Source organism: Peromyscus maniculatus, chromosome 1, assembly GCF_049852395.1.
Source record: "Peromyscus maniculatus bairdii isolate BWxNUB_F1_BW_parent chromosome 1, HU_Pman_BW_mat_3.1, whole genome shotgun sequence".
Classification (NCBI taxonomy): Eukaryota; Metazoa; Chordata; class Mammalia; order Rodentia; family Cricetidae; genus Peromyscus; species Peromyscus maniculatus.
In genome coordinates, this window is record NC_134852.1 from 212,731,529 (window position 1) to 212,749,174 (window position 17,646).

Below are 17,646 nucleotides of genomic sequence, written 5' to 3' on the forward strand. Positions count from 1 at the left end.
GGGGGGGTGTGGTGTGGGGGTGTGGGTATGGGTGTGTGAGTGTGGGTGTGTGGGTGTGTGGGGTGTGGTGTGGGGGTGTGGGTATGGGTGTGTGGGTGTGTGTGTATGGGTGTGTGGGTGTGTGGGTGTGGGTGTGTGGGTGTGTGGGTGTGGGTGTGTGGGTGTGTGTGGGTGTGGGTGGGGTGTGGGGTGTGTTGTGGGGGGCGTGGGGGTGTGGTGTGAGGGTGTAGGGGTGTGGGGGTGTGTTGTGGGGGTGTGTTGTGGGGGTGTGGTGTGTGGGTATGGGTGTGTGGGTGTGTGGGTGTGGGGGGGGCGGGGGTATGGGGGGGTGGGGGGGTGTTGTGGGGGTGTGTGGAGGTGTGTTGTGGGGGTGTGTTGTGGGGGTGTGTTGTGGGGGGTGTGGGGGTGTGGTGGGAGTGTGTGGTATGGGTGTGTGGGGTGTGGTGTGGGTGTGTGGTGTGGGTGTGTGGGGTGTAGTGTGGGTGTGTGTGGGGTGTGGGGTGTAGTGTGGGTGTGTGGTGTGGGTGTGTGGTGGGAGTGTGTGGGTGTGGGTGTGGGGGGTGGGGGGTGTTGTGGGGGTGTGGTGTGGGGGTGTGTGGGGGTGGTGTGGGGGTGTATGGGGTGTGGGTGTGTGTTGTGTGTGTGTGTGGGTGTGTGTGTGGGTGGGTGTGGGTGGGTGTGGGGGGGTGTGGGGGTGGGGGGGTGTTGTGGGTGTGTGTGGGGTGTGGTGTGGGTGTGTATATGGGCAGACACATCCCTAACGGCAGCTCAAGAGGAGCCACAGCCCACTGCAAGACTACTGAGCCTGAGTCCCCTGCAACCGACCCCTGCGTGACTGACCAGACCTGACCAGCCAAGGCACGGGCTGGAGGAAGCTTTCAGCCTTTCCTTTCTGCTCTACCCCTGTGGATGATGCTTTGTGCAGGCCTGAGAATGACAGTCCTCTCAGCAGCCCCACCCCAGCTGTTCCTGTCCTCCCAGGAGCCCTCCCACCTTCTCCCAAGTGGGGCCAGCTGTTGTCACCAAAGCCACCTGCCTCTTCCCTGGCCTGTGAGTCTCCAGTTCCAGGGGCCTCTAGAAAGTAAGGCCTGAGGCCCTTGCAGAAGGAGGGAAAACAAGACAGGCACTAAAATTAAATGGATTGTCTACAAACGTTTTTTAATTAAAATTGTGATTCATTTTCACGGGAGAAGAGGCCCTTTAAGAACAATTGTGCTCCCTAAGTGTCAGGAGCCCAGCTTAGCAGCTCTGCCCAGAGCCAGAGGGAACGGAACAGGGGTGACAGGGAGAGGCATGGGTGGGGGTGCTCCCCCTCCTGGGGAGAAGAAAGCCAAGTGCAAAGTGGGGGGAGCTGGAAAGAGGGAGCCGGGAAGAAACCTCTGCTGCAGAGGGGCCAAGCTTGTTGGAGACCCAGAGCTGGGATTTTGTGCTTTCTTTTGTTCCATAAGATCATGCCACCTTCTCCCTCCCTTTTTTATCCTAAGAGGGCCCCAGCCACCAACTTTGACTGAGAAGACAGAGCCACCCACATCCTTGGCTTTGGGGCAGCCAGCATAGAGAAGAAATGGAACTTGGGAAAGGGAGGGAGGAGGGAGGGAGAAAGGGAGGAAGGAAGACAGAGAGAGAGAGAGAGAGAGAGAGAGAGAGAGAGAGAGAGAGAGAGAGAGAGAGAGAACACCGACCTGAGGGTGTGAGAACGACTCCGAAAAGCAAAAAAAGTGAACTGTGTGTGGGCTGCTGCTCTGATGTGAGCAGAGTGGAGACAGCCCCCTACCCCCACCCCACCCCCGACCCTCCTGGCACTTGAAGGATCTGCTGTCCACACTGACACCCCTCCCTGTCTCTGGACCTCCCTGCCTTTGGATTCTTCCACTGGGGAGTGTAGGAATAGAATATGAATTGGGGTTCTGGGGCTAGCTTGCACAGTCAGGAAACTGTGGTCCTGCACTAGCAACACCCACTTGTGGGTGTGCCACCCTCTGGACCCTCCGCTATGTCCACTGCTTAGGCTTTTGAGGAGGTCATGTCCACTGTTAGCACCTTCCAGGACCACTCTCTTTTTCCCCCAACACCAGGCTGCAAGGCCTCCATCCTGGGCCACAGCCTATGTCCCCGGGGCAGGATGGAGGAGAGCCCCCCGCCCACACACCCCCGCCAGGGATTAATATCTAGTTCGTTTTCTTTCGCCTTCAAAGTTTCTGTTTAACGGCCAAGAGATTTCAAAGTCAAAAGAAATTAATTAAAATCTTGCTTCTCCGGGACCGCGGATTTGCACAAAATCCCAATGTTGAAGCAGCTGGAAACTCTAGAACCACGGAGAGGGTTAGGAGACAGAAACTTGTGCAGGACAGAAAGGACGGCACTGAGAAACCTGTACTTCGGACAAAGAAGCAGAGACCAAAAAGAACCCAGGACCAGATGCAGGTCTCCTCGGTGACAAAACGGCGCCCCACCCCCACCCCCGCGCCGCAAAGTTCACTTGCCAGAGCGTCAGTGTCAGAGTGTGTGGGCCCTGGTCCCTGCACTTCCGGGACTAACACCCTAACCCTGAGACGCATCATTTGCTGGATCTTCTTTCTTTTGAGCTCTCTCTCTCTCTCTCTCTCTCTCTCTCTCTCTCTCTCTCTCTCTCTCTCTGTGTGTGTGTATGTGTGTGTTTGCGCGTGTGTGTGATTTTTTTTACTCTTTCAAATATAGACAAAAATACACTTTATCATCATAGATATATATTTTTCACTCTCACCACATAAATACAAAAACATCCAAAGAGCCAAGACATCCATAACACAGTTAGTAGCCAGGATTCAGTGACACCTACCCGCGTTTGAATCGTTCGTTATTTTCTTCACTATTTACCTAAGAGAAAGAGAGAGAGAGAGGAGCAAAAAGAAAAAAAAAATGAAACAAGAAAAGAACGGAAAACAGAAAAGGGAAAAAAAACTTCGTATGTAAATAATTTACAATAAAGTTACTATTCTTTTTTAATGTTTTGCGCTTGTTCAGATGGGTGAATACATTCTAGACACCGAGGCACCTCGAGCTCTGGGCCTGTGGTTTTGGTTACAATACAGTGGGGTGGCTCTGGGGCTTGCGGTTGCTGCAAGGGCTGAGGCTGCACCCAGGTGGTAGCAAAGGTTCTAACTCCGGATGGCTGACACCCTGGGGCTGAGGAGGAAGAGGTGAAAGTCCTATCTGCCACGCAAAGAACCACTGCACCGAGGAACTAGGAGCGGTGAGGCCATACCGATGGGCAAGTGCTCGGAAATCCGGGCGCTTCCTGCATCGAGAAAAGCCTTTGTAGACACAGAGTTCAGAAGATGAAGCAGCGGGTGTTGATTTTCTTCCAACCCCAGCCACTCGGTGGTAGCTTCGTGTTTGGGAAACTGCCACCAACCACTGCGCTCTCATGGGAGGAGAAGGAAGCTGTGGGCCACGGCCCTGAACAGCCCCTAGAAAAGAAGATTCTGAATCTTCTTTCCTTGGCATCATTGGCTTTTCCTCTTTAAGTTCCTATCTAAAGTCACAGCACTCAGGATTTTAATTTTGCACGGCCCCGTGGTGCGTTCTCTAGCCCGAATTTCTTACACTTTGCAAACTCAATTATTTATGAGTGTTTAAAAACAGGTAACACTTCATCTGGTTTTATGTAACAATTACTCTTGCTTTATTCCTGTTAGATCAAATTTATTACCACCTTTGCCTATCAAGACGTTTGATTTATCGTTTCTCGGGGTCGAGGAGCCTGCAATTAGTTTCCCTAAAGGGAATAAAACTCATCAGCTCTTCGGACAGGAGCTGCGTATGCACCAATTATCCTGAGAGGTCTAAAAATCGGGGCCAGGAACTCCCAAAAGCTCTGGTTTCTCTGACAAGAGGGGGTAGGCCCTTTTTGGGGGTCTAAAGAAACCAAAAAGCCTTTTCAGTCCCTGGCGGCCTGTGAACGTATTTCCTCTTCCAAAAGTTCACAGGAGCAACGCACAGTGCCCCTATCCAGAGCAGGTGTCCGGGGCCTGGACTTAGGCTCAGTCTGTTCCTTCCCTGGCTGCCAGGGATGGGGGAACCAGGTTGGCTAGTTCGGGTATTCCTCCCCAATTCTTTGGATCATTCCTGGATTCAGAAGGAAGCTGGGGTTGGAGGGAGGGAGGAAAAGTAGAGAGAAGAACAAAAAACAGCTCAAGTGAGATAAAATCAGTAGCCTGCGGGGGGGGGGGGCGGGGGCGGGAAGAGGAGTCAGAGGCCTAGTGGGGGCCTGGAAGGCCAGCGCAGGAGCACTGGGCGCCTAAGCGCGCGAGTCCATAAATACCACCACAATAGATGTTATAAATATAAATACAGGATAACACTTAAAATCAGTCCAGCGCTTTTTTCTCGCCCCCTTCTTTATTGTTGGTCCGGGAGTAAGGCTCGAAGGCGGAGGAGCTCAGGTACCGGGCTGAAAGTTCTTGCAAATTCCCGGCTAGCGAACCAGCCATCGTCAACGGGGCGGAGGACAGGCGGCTGGCAACAGAGCCTAGGAGCGACGGCACCGGCAGACTGAAGAGACCGTGGCTGGCAGCTGGTGCTCCCGCGTGCAGTCCCCCGGGCCCTGCAGGCCCCGGCCCGGGAGTGCCGCCCACAGCTGGCGGGTGCTGAGACGCTGCGCCTGCGGGCCCCGGGGCAGTAGCGGCGGCCGCGGCCGCTGCGGCCGAGCCCGCGGCAGCGCCAGCACTCAGGGCCGGGAGGCTGGGCCCGCGCAACGCCGAGCCGAGAGCGCCGGTGGCACAGGGCGGCAGCAGGGCAGGCAGACCGGGCGGCGACAGCAGGCGGCCCTGCTCCAACAGCCTCAGCACGCTGCACGTGGCGGCGGTCTCCGACACCACCGAGCGCAGCTCGGAGTCCTTGCCCTGGTCCTTCTTCTGCTTGGTTCGCCGATTCTGGAACCAGACCTTCACCTGAGCGCAGATATGCGGGAGCAAAAGTGGGAGAGAGCAGCAGGAAAGAGCAGGGTCAAAGGCAGCAGGGTTTTTGGGGGGCTGGGGGGCTGGGTTGCTGGGACCCTCCCCTAACCCTAGACCTAGCCTCAGCCCCACCCCGCAGCAGAGGATGGATGCTCCGAAGCTGCTAGCGGAGCAAGAGCCACCACGAGGGGGACACCATTCCACTGGGCTGCGCTTCCGGGTCATGCCAGCAGGCCTAGGCCAGAGCGGGTTACAAAAGCAAAGTAATAAAATGTCCACGACACTGACAAGGAAGGAAGACGGCTATTTCGCTGTGCTGCTGCATACCCACAGAGGTGTTTTGTGTTCACAAATTGGTCAATGAGCACAGCCTGAGAGCCCAAGGCCTGGGGAAGGTTGTGCCGAAGCTGAGGTGACCGGGGAACAGCGTTTCTCAGCCTTTCTAGATCCAGGTCGCTAGCCCAGTGAGTTCAAATTTGGCCCCAGAAAATCTATCCGTGCCTCTTAGAGACTCCAAGGGGTTGTTCTCTGCTCATTAGACCCAAGACTGACCACGAACCAGCCAGACAGAGAAGGTGGGTTGGAAGGAAGGTGGGCTTCCTAGGCCAGCCTTTCTCCACCTTTCAGCACCGGCTAGTTTGAAGGCTTGGGATTACTCTTTTACTTTATCCCTCTGCACTCCGTCGGGGACTTTGGCTGATGTAGACTAAGAACATCCCAATGCTCCCTTCCCCGCCTGCCTCCTCTGGCCTAGAATAGAGGGTAGTGGCTACATGGGGGGGAGGGATAAAAACACCCTGATTAGATTTTGAAAGGTAAAGGGAGTTAACACAGACAGCAAGACACGTTACTATGCCAACTCAAACTCAGATTTTCCCAATCTGTTCTGTCCTCAGTTCTCAGTGTTCAGCCCAGATTTTAGGTCTAAAATGCTCTCCACCTGTTTCAGCGCTGGGCCTAGGAAAAGAGACTGGAAAGGAACTGACAGAGCATTAGCACACCTAGGCTAACCCCCAAACAGCTCACACGGGGCAAAAGCTCCCAGCCTTGCCATGTAAACAGTGTAAAGCTCATGGCTCTCATGGTCAGCTCCAGAGCAACATGGCACTTTATGGTAAGGAGAGGACCTAAAACCAAAAGACACGGTGTTCAGTGCTGGCACCCAAGTCCCCAGATCTACTGCCCATCGGACACTGTCACTGGCACAGAGGACAGTGTCTCTTAGGACCCCAGCGCGGTGCTCAGGGCTGGCTTTTTAAGAGGTGGGGGCTGCCGTATTTGCACAGGCCCGTCTCTGAGAGTTGGCACCACTTTCTAATCCTACTCCTTGCAGAATGGATCTTGGTGTTGGGTAAACTTAAAAGTCCCAAAGCGGGTGTTACTGAGAATATAGCCAAGATGATATGTATACAAATGGGAGGCAGCTTATTATAAATCAGAAGCCACGCAAAAATTCTAAAGTCTGAGAACTAACAGGAATTCCAAAAGGACAGAATATGGGTCCCCTGGGTCAAATCAAGGTATGCAGAAATTAGACCTTGGAGGACTTGAGAATGAGTAGAGGAAATGACAGTTTAAGAAAGAGGAGAAAGCCTCAGGCTTTCATCCCCGTCCATCATTCCAACTCCTCCACGTCTCTGGAAGGTTCGGTCCAAAGCCAGGTAGACAGTGAGGAAAGGCAGGCTGAAGTGCTGGGAAGAGGAAGCCTGGTGCTGTGCGCATCCTGGCAGCTGGGTACCTGGGTCTCAGAAAGATTGAGCTGCCGAGCCAGCTCGGTTCTCTCCCGGCCCACCACATATTGGCAACGCTGGAACTCCATCTCCAGCCTGTAGAGCTGCTCCGCCGTGAAGGACGTGCGTGTCCTCTTGGGCCGGTCCAGGTCCAAGCCCTTGGGCAGGATGATTTCTCGAATAGACCCCTTGGCATCTAGGGAAGGGTAGATGTCAGCCACCAGAACCCTCCGGTTTTCTCCTCCTCCTTGCCCTGAGCTAGCTAGGGACAAGTCTCCGGCAGGATGCGGCGGGTGTAGGGGTGGCTGCAGTCGTAAAGCCGAGCCCCTGAAGGGTGTATGGAGACCAAAGGGGCTAACTTCATAGCATTAATTGGAAGAGTAACCAGACTTTGTGTTGGTAAAGTCCCCCAGACTTCAGAGGAGGAAAAAATTGAGTTCCAAATAGGTGGATGTTCCTTCTGGCCTAGGGGGCCTCTGCTGCGTGGTCGAGTCCCCAGTATCCCAGAGGGGCCATTACTGAACACCCCAACCCCAGCATGGCCCCAGACTACAGAGCAACCTGCACTTCTGCGGTCCCCACCCCCAACCCGGGTCTCTGGCCGGCTCCTACCCAAGCGGCAGAAGGAGGAGGGACCGAAAACCCGCTTGCGGGGCCTGGCTATCTGCTGGCGGGGGCGGCGCCGGCTGAAGCCGGCCTCTGCGCCTCTCATGCCCCGGAGGAGCGCACGCCGCTCCTTGAGCGAGGCCGAGTCAGGCAAGGAGGCGGCATCGGCAGCCCCGCGACCCATCTCGGCGGTTTCTCTAGGCGGCAGCGGCCAGGCCGGGAGCTCAGCACTAGGGCCCTCAGCCTAGCGATACAACTGGCCGGGCGCTGTCCTGCCGCCGAGGGCTGCTCCTCCACGCCCAGGGTTCTTTTGGGTGCGCTCTGCTCTCCAGGGCTCAGAAGCCCGCAGGCCGCCTACCAGCAGGTCCTTATCCCGAAGGTCGCGCGCATTGCCCCCTGAGGACCCGGGTCCGAAGCCCCAGCTTGGTGACCTGCCCACTCCTCGCAGCGCCTGGGTTCTCTCCGTAGTCGGGCTGGAGGGGCCCCTCAGGGCTGCCAGAGCCGAGGCCCCAGGAGAGCGCGTTCCGAGGAGCCCTGGGCTCGGATCCCCTACGGCCCGCCAGACCCGACAAAAAGAGAACCAGCAACAACTTTCTCCCAAGTCCTCGGCAGCCCTGGGAGGCGGCGCGCAGCTGCGGCCAGGGAATTACCCCCAAAGAACGCACCCCCAAAGCCCTGCCCATCCCTACCTCGGACTAGGATCCGGCGACAGTAATCCGGGTCTGCAGAGGAATTGGATTTACTTTTGTTACAATCTTCCGAAGCGCCAGACGCCGAAAAGGCGCCCTGCGGCTCCTTGAGGAAGGCGGCCGGAAGGCTCCCCTCGGCGCCCTTGATCTCCCTGCTCTCCTTGTGCGCGTTCTTCGAGACCCTGGCGGCCTCGGTGTCCGAGTGGCACCGGACGTCCATTTTGTCTGGTTTCCCGAACATAGGCAAAACAACACAGAAAAGAAGAAAAGGGGGAGGGGGTAGGGAAAAAGAGGCAGAAGGGTACAAAACCCCTACAACGCAGCCCCTAAGCTCCTTCGCCCGAGAGAATGAATGTCCCCGCGGGGTGGCTTCGGCAGCCGCGGAGGGTCAGCGGCGACCGGAGAGTGGCGCGCTAGAAGAGAGGCGGCCGGTCTGGTCCAGGATCCCGGTGGAGCAGTGGCGAGGCCGCCTCGTCAGCGCCCGCGTCCTCTGAGCACGTCCAGTGTCCCCAGCCTGGCGATCAGGTAGCGAACAGCGCGCAACTCCGTCCGAAACGCTGCGGCTCCGCCTGTTACTGAGGCGGCCGAGTTGTGGTTGTCCGACACCCGGGGGGGACGCACACTCGCTGTTGCAATTGATTACGGGTAATTTCGCAGCCCCCACGTTTCAGTTACCTCATGAATACACTAAATTGTTTGGATAATATATCAGATCGTAATGGATGGTTTCTGTCCTTGTCCCCAATCAAGTAGGGGTTTAGCCAGTGAATAAACGGAAATGATTGGTCTTGCTTTCGGGAAACACAATCAAAGACCCACACTTCCAGAAAAACTTTTGACAAGATTCATCCTGAATTGTTAGCACCATTAGCAGGCATTATTAACTTTCTCTCTGCCTTTGACCTTCCTGCTCACGTACTGGCTAAAAGGGGTTTCCTCCAGGCTCTCCATATAGAGCTGAATGGGGGGGGGTACCCCTCAGTCCATGTAGCTGAAGAAAGCAATTGCCTCTGGGTGGGGAGAGAAGGGAGGAGGAGAAAAGTTTCTCCCTGAAGTCTCCCACACACACACTCCAAAAAAGCCAAGCTTCTCCCCAAGCGACTCTTTAACACACCTCGACGCCGACAGCAGCCATCTTAAACTGCCGACCCTCTTCCTGTAGCCTCCGCTGGATTTTTTTTCATGCCTGCACCTCCAGCAGCCCTGAGGCAGCCCATTCAAAGGGCAGCTTTGTGCTCAGAGTCCAGCAGGAGGGGGGGAGTGGAGAGAGAGAGAGAGAGAGAGAGAGAGAGAGAGAGAGAGAGAGAGAGAGAGAGAGAGAGAGAGAATCTCAACTGTGAGATCTGCTTCAAAAAAAAAGTTTCCCCTAGCTATTTCATTGTCTTGCTACAATGTCTTTGAGAAAAGCAACAGCCAGTAATCCAATAACAGCATTGATTAGGCCACAATGATTCAATTCAAGCGCATGGCCTTGTGCAAGGAGCTTGCTCCAGCCCTTCTCGTCACCTTGCCGGGGCAGAAGCCCTCTCCACGCCGCTCTCCCCATTCATTCCTTTATGGGAAATGCGGAGCAAAAGGAGTGAAAGATGGCAATTATCTAATTGGACTATTAACAAACAGTCCTCTGAGTGCGGCGGTCTGGCGTGGCTCCTGGGCGGGGGAAGGGCCGTGTTCCCGGCCCTCATTCACAAAGAGTGCAGGGGCCGCGGAGGAAAGGGGGCTTTTAAAAGGGAGTGGGGAGGGGGAAGAGGAGAGGAGAGGTGGGAGGTTTGGCTGAGAATTTTTCCACACAATTCCAAGAATGGGGAGGAGGCGGGCGGGGGAGGGGCGGGGGTCTTGGCGAGAAGGTGGGAGGCAGGGAGTAAGCGGGGAGGGCAGCGAGTGTGTGTGGCGGCCTCCGAGGGGCTCCGCGCCCGCCCCACCGTCCGGCTGTCACCTCCAGGCCGCCGCTGCGGTCCAAGCGGACTGTTGAACGTGGAGGGGGCCGGCCGAGCCGGGTAACCGCACTCCTCTCCACGCCACCTCCGGCCCCTTAGGGGCAACCACGTTTGGTCCGTCCCAAGGCTACCTGTCACACCACAGGCAGACCTCGGGCTTTGACTATATGACTGGGGGTACTTAGGGTGATTGTGCTGAGTGATATCCACTGGGCGGGGAGTATCCCGGAAAGCAGATTGAAAGCCCAAAGATATCACTGTGGACGCAGCCCTCAGGCCCGGACACCTCCCGGGCGACCGGGTGGCAACTGCCTGTGATGTCTGCTGTCGCTGCCTGGCCCGGAGGAGCACAAGAAAGCACAGAGAAGAAAAGGGTCCCTCCTCCGCGAGCCATCCCTCTGTACAGAGATGCACCGCCCGCTCTCTTGGTCCCAGTGACAACGTCTATGAAGAAGGGCTCCTGAGGCCTCGGATGCTCCCAATTGGGTGCCCTATTTGCTTGCTCCGGGTGAGGGTCCTGAATTCCAGCCCAAAGACACACACCCACTCACCAGGCGGTGGGTGGCTCCGAATAACCGGCGTGGGGCGCCCAGACTCGTGCTTTGGAGTGAGTGGGAGTCCCCTGTCTGGCTTAAACGCCCCACCCCCACCCCGCGAACGTCATTGAGACCCCAGCCCAGACAGAACTGGGCAGCCTTAGATGGATCCAGGTCCCTAGGCCTTAGGATTCTGCAGCCTCTTAGTTACCAGGACATCAGCAGGCAGACACACCTGCTACCCGCCCGCGAAGTCAAGGCCTGGAGGAAAGTCTTAAAAAAAAAAAAAAAAAGAGTGGTCAGTTCACGACTTTCCTGGGGAGCCGGCCCTACACCTCCACTTTCTTAGAGACAAAGTTTGCATATTTTGTTACAAGTAGGAACGTGAGAGCTTTTGTTTGTTTGTTTTGGGCGCTCCCATATTGGGTGTCTAAACACATTTAATATGCTTAAGCCCTTTCTCAGAAAGGTAGCGAGGTTCCAGGTTAGGGCTAACTGAATGGAAGCTCCGAGAAATTCAATAACTTGTCCAAGCCACAGGTTAGTGAATACAAAATTTGAACTCTGTCTGTGACCTCTGAAGTATTCAGATCTTCACCAATTTCTCGGGGCTCTGGGCTTTGAGTTTCCAGAATCCCCAAGGGATGAAGGTTGCTCAAAGAGACACAGGGCTATGCCCTTAGTGTTAATGCCAAAACATTCTGAGTGTTTGACGTTCATTTTCATTTGTTTTGTCCAAATAACATGAGATGGCAGCCGAAACACAAAGTTTTGCTTTGGTCACGCTATCTATTACTATCCAGGAGCATTTCGTAGGAGCCCACCATCCTGTACCAGCCTGATCTGAGGTGAACAAAATCCAGTTCCCCGTGTCTCAAAGTTGTCTGATGACTGTCTGGGATCCAAGTTCAGGAATTCACATTTCTATTGGCTAGGGGAAGGGGAGAATCCGTCCACAACCTAGTTGGAGAATTGGACCTTTTAAAGTTGGAGGAATCCAAGTTCTGAGGGCAGACCACCATCACTGTTTATTGGATCTACAAGTGCTTACTTGGGAAAGGAAGACAGTGGGTCTGTCTGGGATGAAGTAGAGATTGACCCAGTGTCTGGAAATGTCAGAACCAAGGTAGTACTCAGGAGGTCTCCAGCTCTCACGCTAGGTTGTCTTCTGCACCATCTAGACAAACCAATTAGCTATGTGAACTCACTAGCTTTCGTCAGAGCTCCGTATTTGCAGTACAAATAATATGGCTCAAAGCACTTGAAATAACCAAATTAAATAAAAAAGTTGATCCATAACTACATTTTGCCTTTTGTCATGCATAGCATTCTATGCCCCACTTCCCTCCTGTCTTCTGTCTTTCTCCTCTCCTCTCCTCTCCTCTCCTCTCCTCTCCTCTCCTCTCCTCTCCTCTCCTCTCCTCTCCTCTCCTCTCCTCTCCTCTCCTCTCCTCTCCTCTTCTCTCTCTCTCTCTCTCTCTCTCTCTCTCTCTCTCTCTCTCTCTCTCTCTCTCTCCTGGATTAAAATTCTATGGGCATCCATCCAGAAAAAACATGACAGGTTTCCCAGAGGACACAGCAGAGGATGGAAGCCCTAGATGGAAATTTCAGAAAAGCAGCTGCTGTTCCCAGCCAAACGAAAAGCTGTGTGTCCATTGGCAAAAGAAAGGAGGGAATTCACTCAATTATTTGGATAATCTGAGACACATAAGGACATAGGGCTGCTCCAGGTGAAAGTGTTTTATTTCCCCGGCTACATTCCTCCCCCTCCCAGTGCCCCTTTCTGCCCCCACATGTCTATCTGCAGGTGCAGAGGGACCCAGAATAGAACTGTAGAGCTGGAAGGATTTTTAGAGATCATCTATTCCAGAACCTTCATTTGACTTGACAGATGAGGAAAATGAGCCGGGAAAGACAAAGCAACTTATTAAGGATTAGACAACTAGTTAGTGGGGGTCTCTGGGCTGCGGTCCTGGTCTCCTGACTCAAAGTTGCATTCTCATCTCTACCCAGGCTTCCTAGAGTTGGCTGGAGAAAGCACTCTTTGGGACGGCGGCGTGAGATGATGTTGTGAGATGATGTTGGAGAAACGAAGCTAAAGGTCTCCTTGAGCCCTGGGGATGCTGTTCCGTAGTCTGTGCCGCTGAGCCCTAGGGGTGGCGCTCACAGTCTGTACCTCTGCCCACTCCTCCCATCCAGGACATTATAAATCAGTTTCAAGATGGTACCAAGGACAGTCCTCTGCCATCCCCCCTTTGTCTTTTCAGAAGAAGTAGGAGGTGAAACTTGCAGGGAGAAAGATCCAAGATCCTCTTAGATTATGAGGAAGACAACACAGCGTACTATGATACATCATTTCAAAAATAATTGCACCGGGGAAGATGAGGCCAGCAGAAGGGAAGTCTAAGAGTGGATTGGGCACTCAATAATAATTAATTAAAGACCAGGATAACTGGCATTTATCCAGACTTTCACCTGCCAGTGGTGGGGAGCTCAGTCTTGTCTAGTTACTAATGCCCCAATCGTGCAGGACAGGGGTTGGGGCAATGGAAAAATAAATGAACCACAAGCTTCTGTTGAACATCTAAAATGGAGACTGTAGCCATGCATCCAGGTGTTTCTGCCTTGTTTCCACTCAAGGACAAGACAATGTGCAGAGAGCCAAACTCTGGATTTGTCTATTTACATTAAAACAATTGATTCTATTTCTCAGCCTGCATGTTGTATCAGGAAACTGAGTTTTGTCAGTGAATTATATATTTTGAATATGAAACATTCAATTTTAAAGGAGTCTCAGAATGGCATACTTCAGTAGTTCTATAGGTTCATTCGTGTTTTGTTTTGTTTTGTTTTGTTTTGTTTTGTTTTGTTTTTAATGGAACAAAACCAAACAAATAAAGAAATGGAGCAAATATGGCTTCTGGAGTCAACCAGGTCACATAACTCATATGTGCAACTCCTAGCTCCATTCCTTACTAGACAGTCATCTGTAGATGGTTACATCCTTTCTCTGTGCCTCAGCATTTTGTCTGCAAGGTAAGTTTAGCTCTAGCACCTATAAGTATTGGATAACCAAAATAATGTGCGTAAAATGGTACCTGGCAGATTGTGAGCACTGCCAATAAACATTTGCCATTAGTGTCCTTAATTTTGCATCTCTGTGGGGGTCAGTCTCATGCTGATAGAACATGAGATACCAAGAAAAAACCAGGAGCCAGCCAGGATAGCTGATTAGCTCTGGGAATAGGTAGCAAAGGTGTTTGGCTTGAAAACCACACAACAATAATAAGCATCCAGAATTTAAGGACTGCCATGATCTAATTAAACTCCCCTAGCCATAAATTCATTGCCATTCTTCCCACCCAGAGCCATAATCAATTTCTCTTTTGCTAAATTTGGGTAACTTTGTCATATGCCTTGTTAAACAAAATTATATGGAAGTGTCCTTGTCCTCCTTCAAGGGTCTGAAAGGGATGTGGTCAGCTTCTTTCCGTTGCTTAGATCCCAGCTTTCCTGCTGAGAGGAAGGCAGCCTAGGAGAAAGGAGGCTACAAGAGAAAAGTAGTGCTTGGTGTATGGCATAAACATCAATGCATAGGACAGTGAGGGAGTGAGGCATCTGACATCCATGGTAACTTCAGGAGAGATCTTGGTGTGAACCATTGGCTGAGTCCTGTCCAAAGAACAATCTTGAGGAAATAGATGGTGACTGTTGCTTTAAACTGCTGAACTTTGGCTGTGCTTTTTATGCTTCAGTCAGTAACTGAAAAACCCATATTATAGAGGAAGAACTGAATCTCAGCCATTTGTCCATAGTCACTAAGCCAGGAATCTCCACAGACCAGGCCAACTAGAACCACCCAGCACCAAAATCTGTGGTGGTAATCAATGGACCCTAGCGACCCCCCAGAATTATTCAATTATAAGTGATTTCTTTTTGATCTTTTCACATTTCAGAGTTACCTGCTATAAGTTGGGCTAATAAAGGACCTAATTTGTTAGCCTTAAGATGAAAAAGAACAAGTGTTTTAGACAGTGGTATCTGACATGACGTTTCTCTTGAAAAGTGAAAGGAAGCATCTCCTTGGAATTTCTTTAAAACTTTTCTTTTTAACAAAACTTTTATGTGTGTGGGTGTTTTTCTGGCAATACCTGTATGTGTGTCATGTGCCTGCAGAGGCCAGAAGAGGGCATCAGATCCCCTGGAACTGAACTTACAGATGGTTGTGAGCCACTGTGTAGGTGCTGGGAATGGAGCCTGGGTCCTCTGGAAGAACAGCTGGAGCTCTTGAGCACTGAGCCATCTGTCCTGCCCCTTCCTTTCTCCTTTAATAAATAAAGGTGCGAATGAACAGGTTGGGCTCCCATCGTTAAGGAATTAGAGACAGCAGGTGGCTGTTCTGCTCCTTGAAATTCTCCAGGGAAGCATTCTGGGAGGAGGAAAAGGAAGCTGGTTTTTGTTAAACATTTTCTAGTTCACAAAGAACTAGAAAGTTTTCCAGAAAGCCTGGTTATAAATGTGAATCTTTCTAACAAGGCATGTTTATGTCTCCAAGCATCTTTAAGCCCATAATTTTCTAAAATACCTTACTGCCTGAAAAGCAGCTGGAGCCGTTTATTCAACAAGTAGATAGTAACGCCTGCTCCATGCAAGGCTCTGAGAGATTCCTGTGTCAAAAGTGTGAAGTTTTTTCACATCAAGGGGCTGCTCCTCACCTAGAATCTCTTCTTCTATACAGCTCACCTCACTGAGCTGTAACTGAAAAGGAAGAAGACACCACCTGGGTCCTGTGCCCAGGCAGTACCATCCCAGGCCCCCACTCAATGCCTGCCATGCTTATTGTTCTTGTTTTACTGTTATTTATTTACTTATTTTGAAACAGGGATTCATCTATCTTAGACTAACCTTAAACTCACTATGAAATGGAAGATGCCCTTAAACTTCTAATGTTTGAGTCTCTACCTCGCCTGTGCTGGAATTACAGGTGGGTATTACCACACCTAGGCAAGTACTCTACCAAGCAAGCACCTGCCTAACTTTTTAACTTTTGGGTTTGTTGTTGTTGCTGTTTTGTTTTGTTTTGTTTTTTTAAAGAGAGGGTCTGGACATTTAACTTGGATGGGTCTCCAACTCAAGATCCTCCTGCCTCTATGAGTATTGAGATTATGCAGACAACCAACCCACCCCTTCCAGAAATCTAATTCCAAGTAGTTTAATCCTCCCATTTCTGAGCCACCTGATGCTCGGAGGCAGTAGAGGGAAATGAGAGTATGTATAGGTTCAGGCAGGAGCATTGATGATGGAGAGTGCCCACCAACAGGAAGCTTTGGAGAAGGAAATAAACCTATAAGCACTGAAACTACAAGTCAAGTCGCTATAACCTCACATGCTTGCGAGGGCTGAAGGCGTAGGAAACAGGGTAACAGTCCGCCGTGTGGTGCCGACATCCAGGCAGACGGCCTTCTGGGATTAAGTTGCATTATGCTTGGGAAAACAAAGAAGCCCACACAATATTTGAGGAATATTTTGATATGAAATAAATACAGAAAATTGTTCCCATGCCATAGCTCATTCCTCTAAAATAAGGGAGAAGTCATTGTAGTCGTAAACGCACAAATTGTGCCAGTGTGGAAGCAGAGCATGTGACTAATGGACTTTTCCTTCCTTTGACACCTAAAAATGACCTGGAGATACAGAACTGAGTGTGAGTAGGGTTGTTTGTTTGTTTGTTTTCGAGACAAGGTTTCTCTGTGTGGTTTTGGTGCCTGTCCTGGATCTCACTCTGTAGACCAGGCTGGGCTCCAACTCACAGAGATCGCCTGGCTCTGCCTCCTGAGTGCTGGGATTAAAGGTGTGCGCCACTGCCGCCCAGTTGTGAGTAGGTTTTTATCCCAGGCAATTTTCTGTGAGCTTTTCTGTAAGACAGACCAAAAGAATGAAGAAAAGCAGAGGGACAAAAGGCACAGCCAAGGCCACTCGTCAGCGTCAGCACTCCTGAGGTAAGCAAGGAAAGGAAGCCACAAGGAAGAGCCAGCCTAGTGCATTATGGGTACTCATATTTGCATAGGGAAGAAAAGGGCGTGGGATGACTCATCTGTGAGAGGTGATTGTTTTGAGTTTGCCAAGATGCTCTTCTGTAAGAGAAATAGAGACCCGTGGTCCTAGAGGCACCAAGGGCTGTAAGTGACCCTGTCACCCCATGTGACCAAAAGGAAGTAGAACCAGTCTCCATGGAATGAAGGCCCAGCAGATAGAAGGGACAGGACAGGCTGGTGATGTTTTGGTACAATGTGAATCCTAACCCTGTTATTTACCTCTCTCCATCTTCAAAAATCATGTGATTTGCAAACACTGACCAATTAAACCAGCATGACTTCTCAAAGGAACACTGAGTCCCTTTAATGGGTTTGACTTTTGTGAAAAAGCTAATAAAATTAAGGTATAATGTTCCTGAAGAGGAGCACATAGGACCATAAACAGCTTTTGGGAAGGATTAAGTATTCAAATATGGCTGTAGCATTTGAGGTCCTCAGAAACTGTGAAGAGAGATATTCACCCACCTCCACAGTATGGATCACTGAAGACCAAGGGTGAGCTGCAAATACCTTGGAGATTCTCTCTGCAAGTATCCTGATCTGGTTCCCTGTCCATGGGGCTTGTCTGAACCCTGGAATCAGGAAAGAGGAGTGTGCTGGTTTGAAAGAAAATGGGCCCTGTAGGCCCATAGGGAGTGGCGCTATTAGAACATGTGGCCTTGTTGAAGTAGATGTGGCTCTGTTGGAGGAGGGGTGTCACTAGGGCATGGGCTTTGAGGTCTCTGAAGCTCAAACCAGTTCACTTCCTGCCTGTGGATCAAGATGTAGAATTCTCAGCTCCTTCTCCAGCACCATGTCTGCCAGCACACTGCCATGCTTCCCGCCATGATGACAATGGGCTGACCCTCTGAACTGCAAGCCAGCCCCAATTAAACGTTTTCCTTTGTAAGAGTTGCCATGGTCACTGTGTCTCTTCACAGCAATAGAACCCTAACTAAGACACGGAGGAAGGCCACCTCACGAGCCAATCCGATTCTCCCAGCATCTTGACTGTAGAGAGTCACACGGATTAGATGCTTTTCCTAGGGCCATGCACCAACCAGACACCAAACACCTGGAACAGAGCAGCCATCCAGTCCCATCTGAAGATTTGCTTGGTGTTGCCTGATACACAGT

General features: G+C 51.7%; 1 protein-coding gene across 1 annotated transcript; it reads right to left on the minus strand.

Moving 5' to 3' along the window:
- Nucleotides 1-2,739: 2,739 nt before the first annotated feature.
- Vax1 (ventral anterior homeobox 1) lies at nt 2,740-9,484 on the minus strand. Its single transcript, XM_076563405.1, has 3 exons — nt 7,963-9,484; nt 6,676-6,863; nt 2,740-4,931 (listed from the first exon to the last, which is right to left on the minus strand). The coding sequence occupies exons 1-3, from the start codon at nt 8,201-8,203 to the stop codon at nt 4,350-4,352; spliced, it is 1,011 nt and encodes a 336-aa protein (XP_076419520.1). The 5' UTR covers nt 8,204-9,484; the 3' UTR covers nt 2,740-4,349.
- Nucleotides 9,485-17,646: the final 8,162 nt, after the last annotated feature.

Bases quoted from the DNA above. Each gene is read 5' to 3' on its own strand.
- Vax1 (XM_076563405.1), bottom strand. From the start codon at position 8,203: ATGTTCGGGAAACCAGACAAAATGGACGTCCGGTGCCACTCGGACACC. The intron at 6,864-7,962 runs GTAGGGATGGGC...ACCCTTCCCTAG, and splicing joins TCGCCGGATCCTAGTCCGAG to ATGCCAAGGGGTCTATTCGA. The intron at 4,932-6,675 runs GTACCCAGCTGC...ATCTGCGCTCAG, and splicing joins TCAATCTTTCTGAGACCCAG to GTGAAGGTCTGGTTCCAGAA.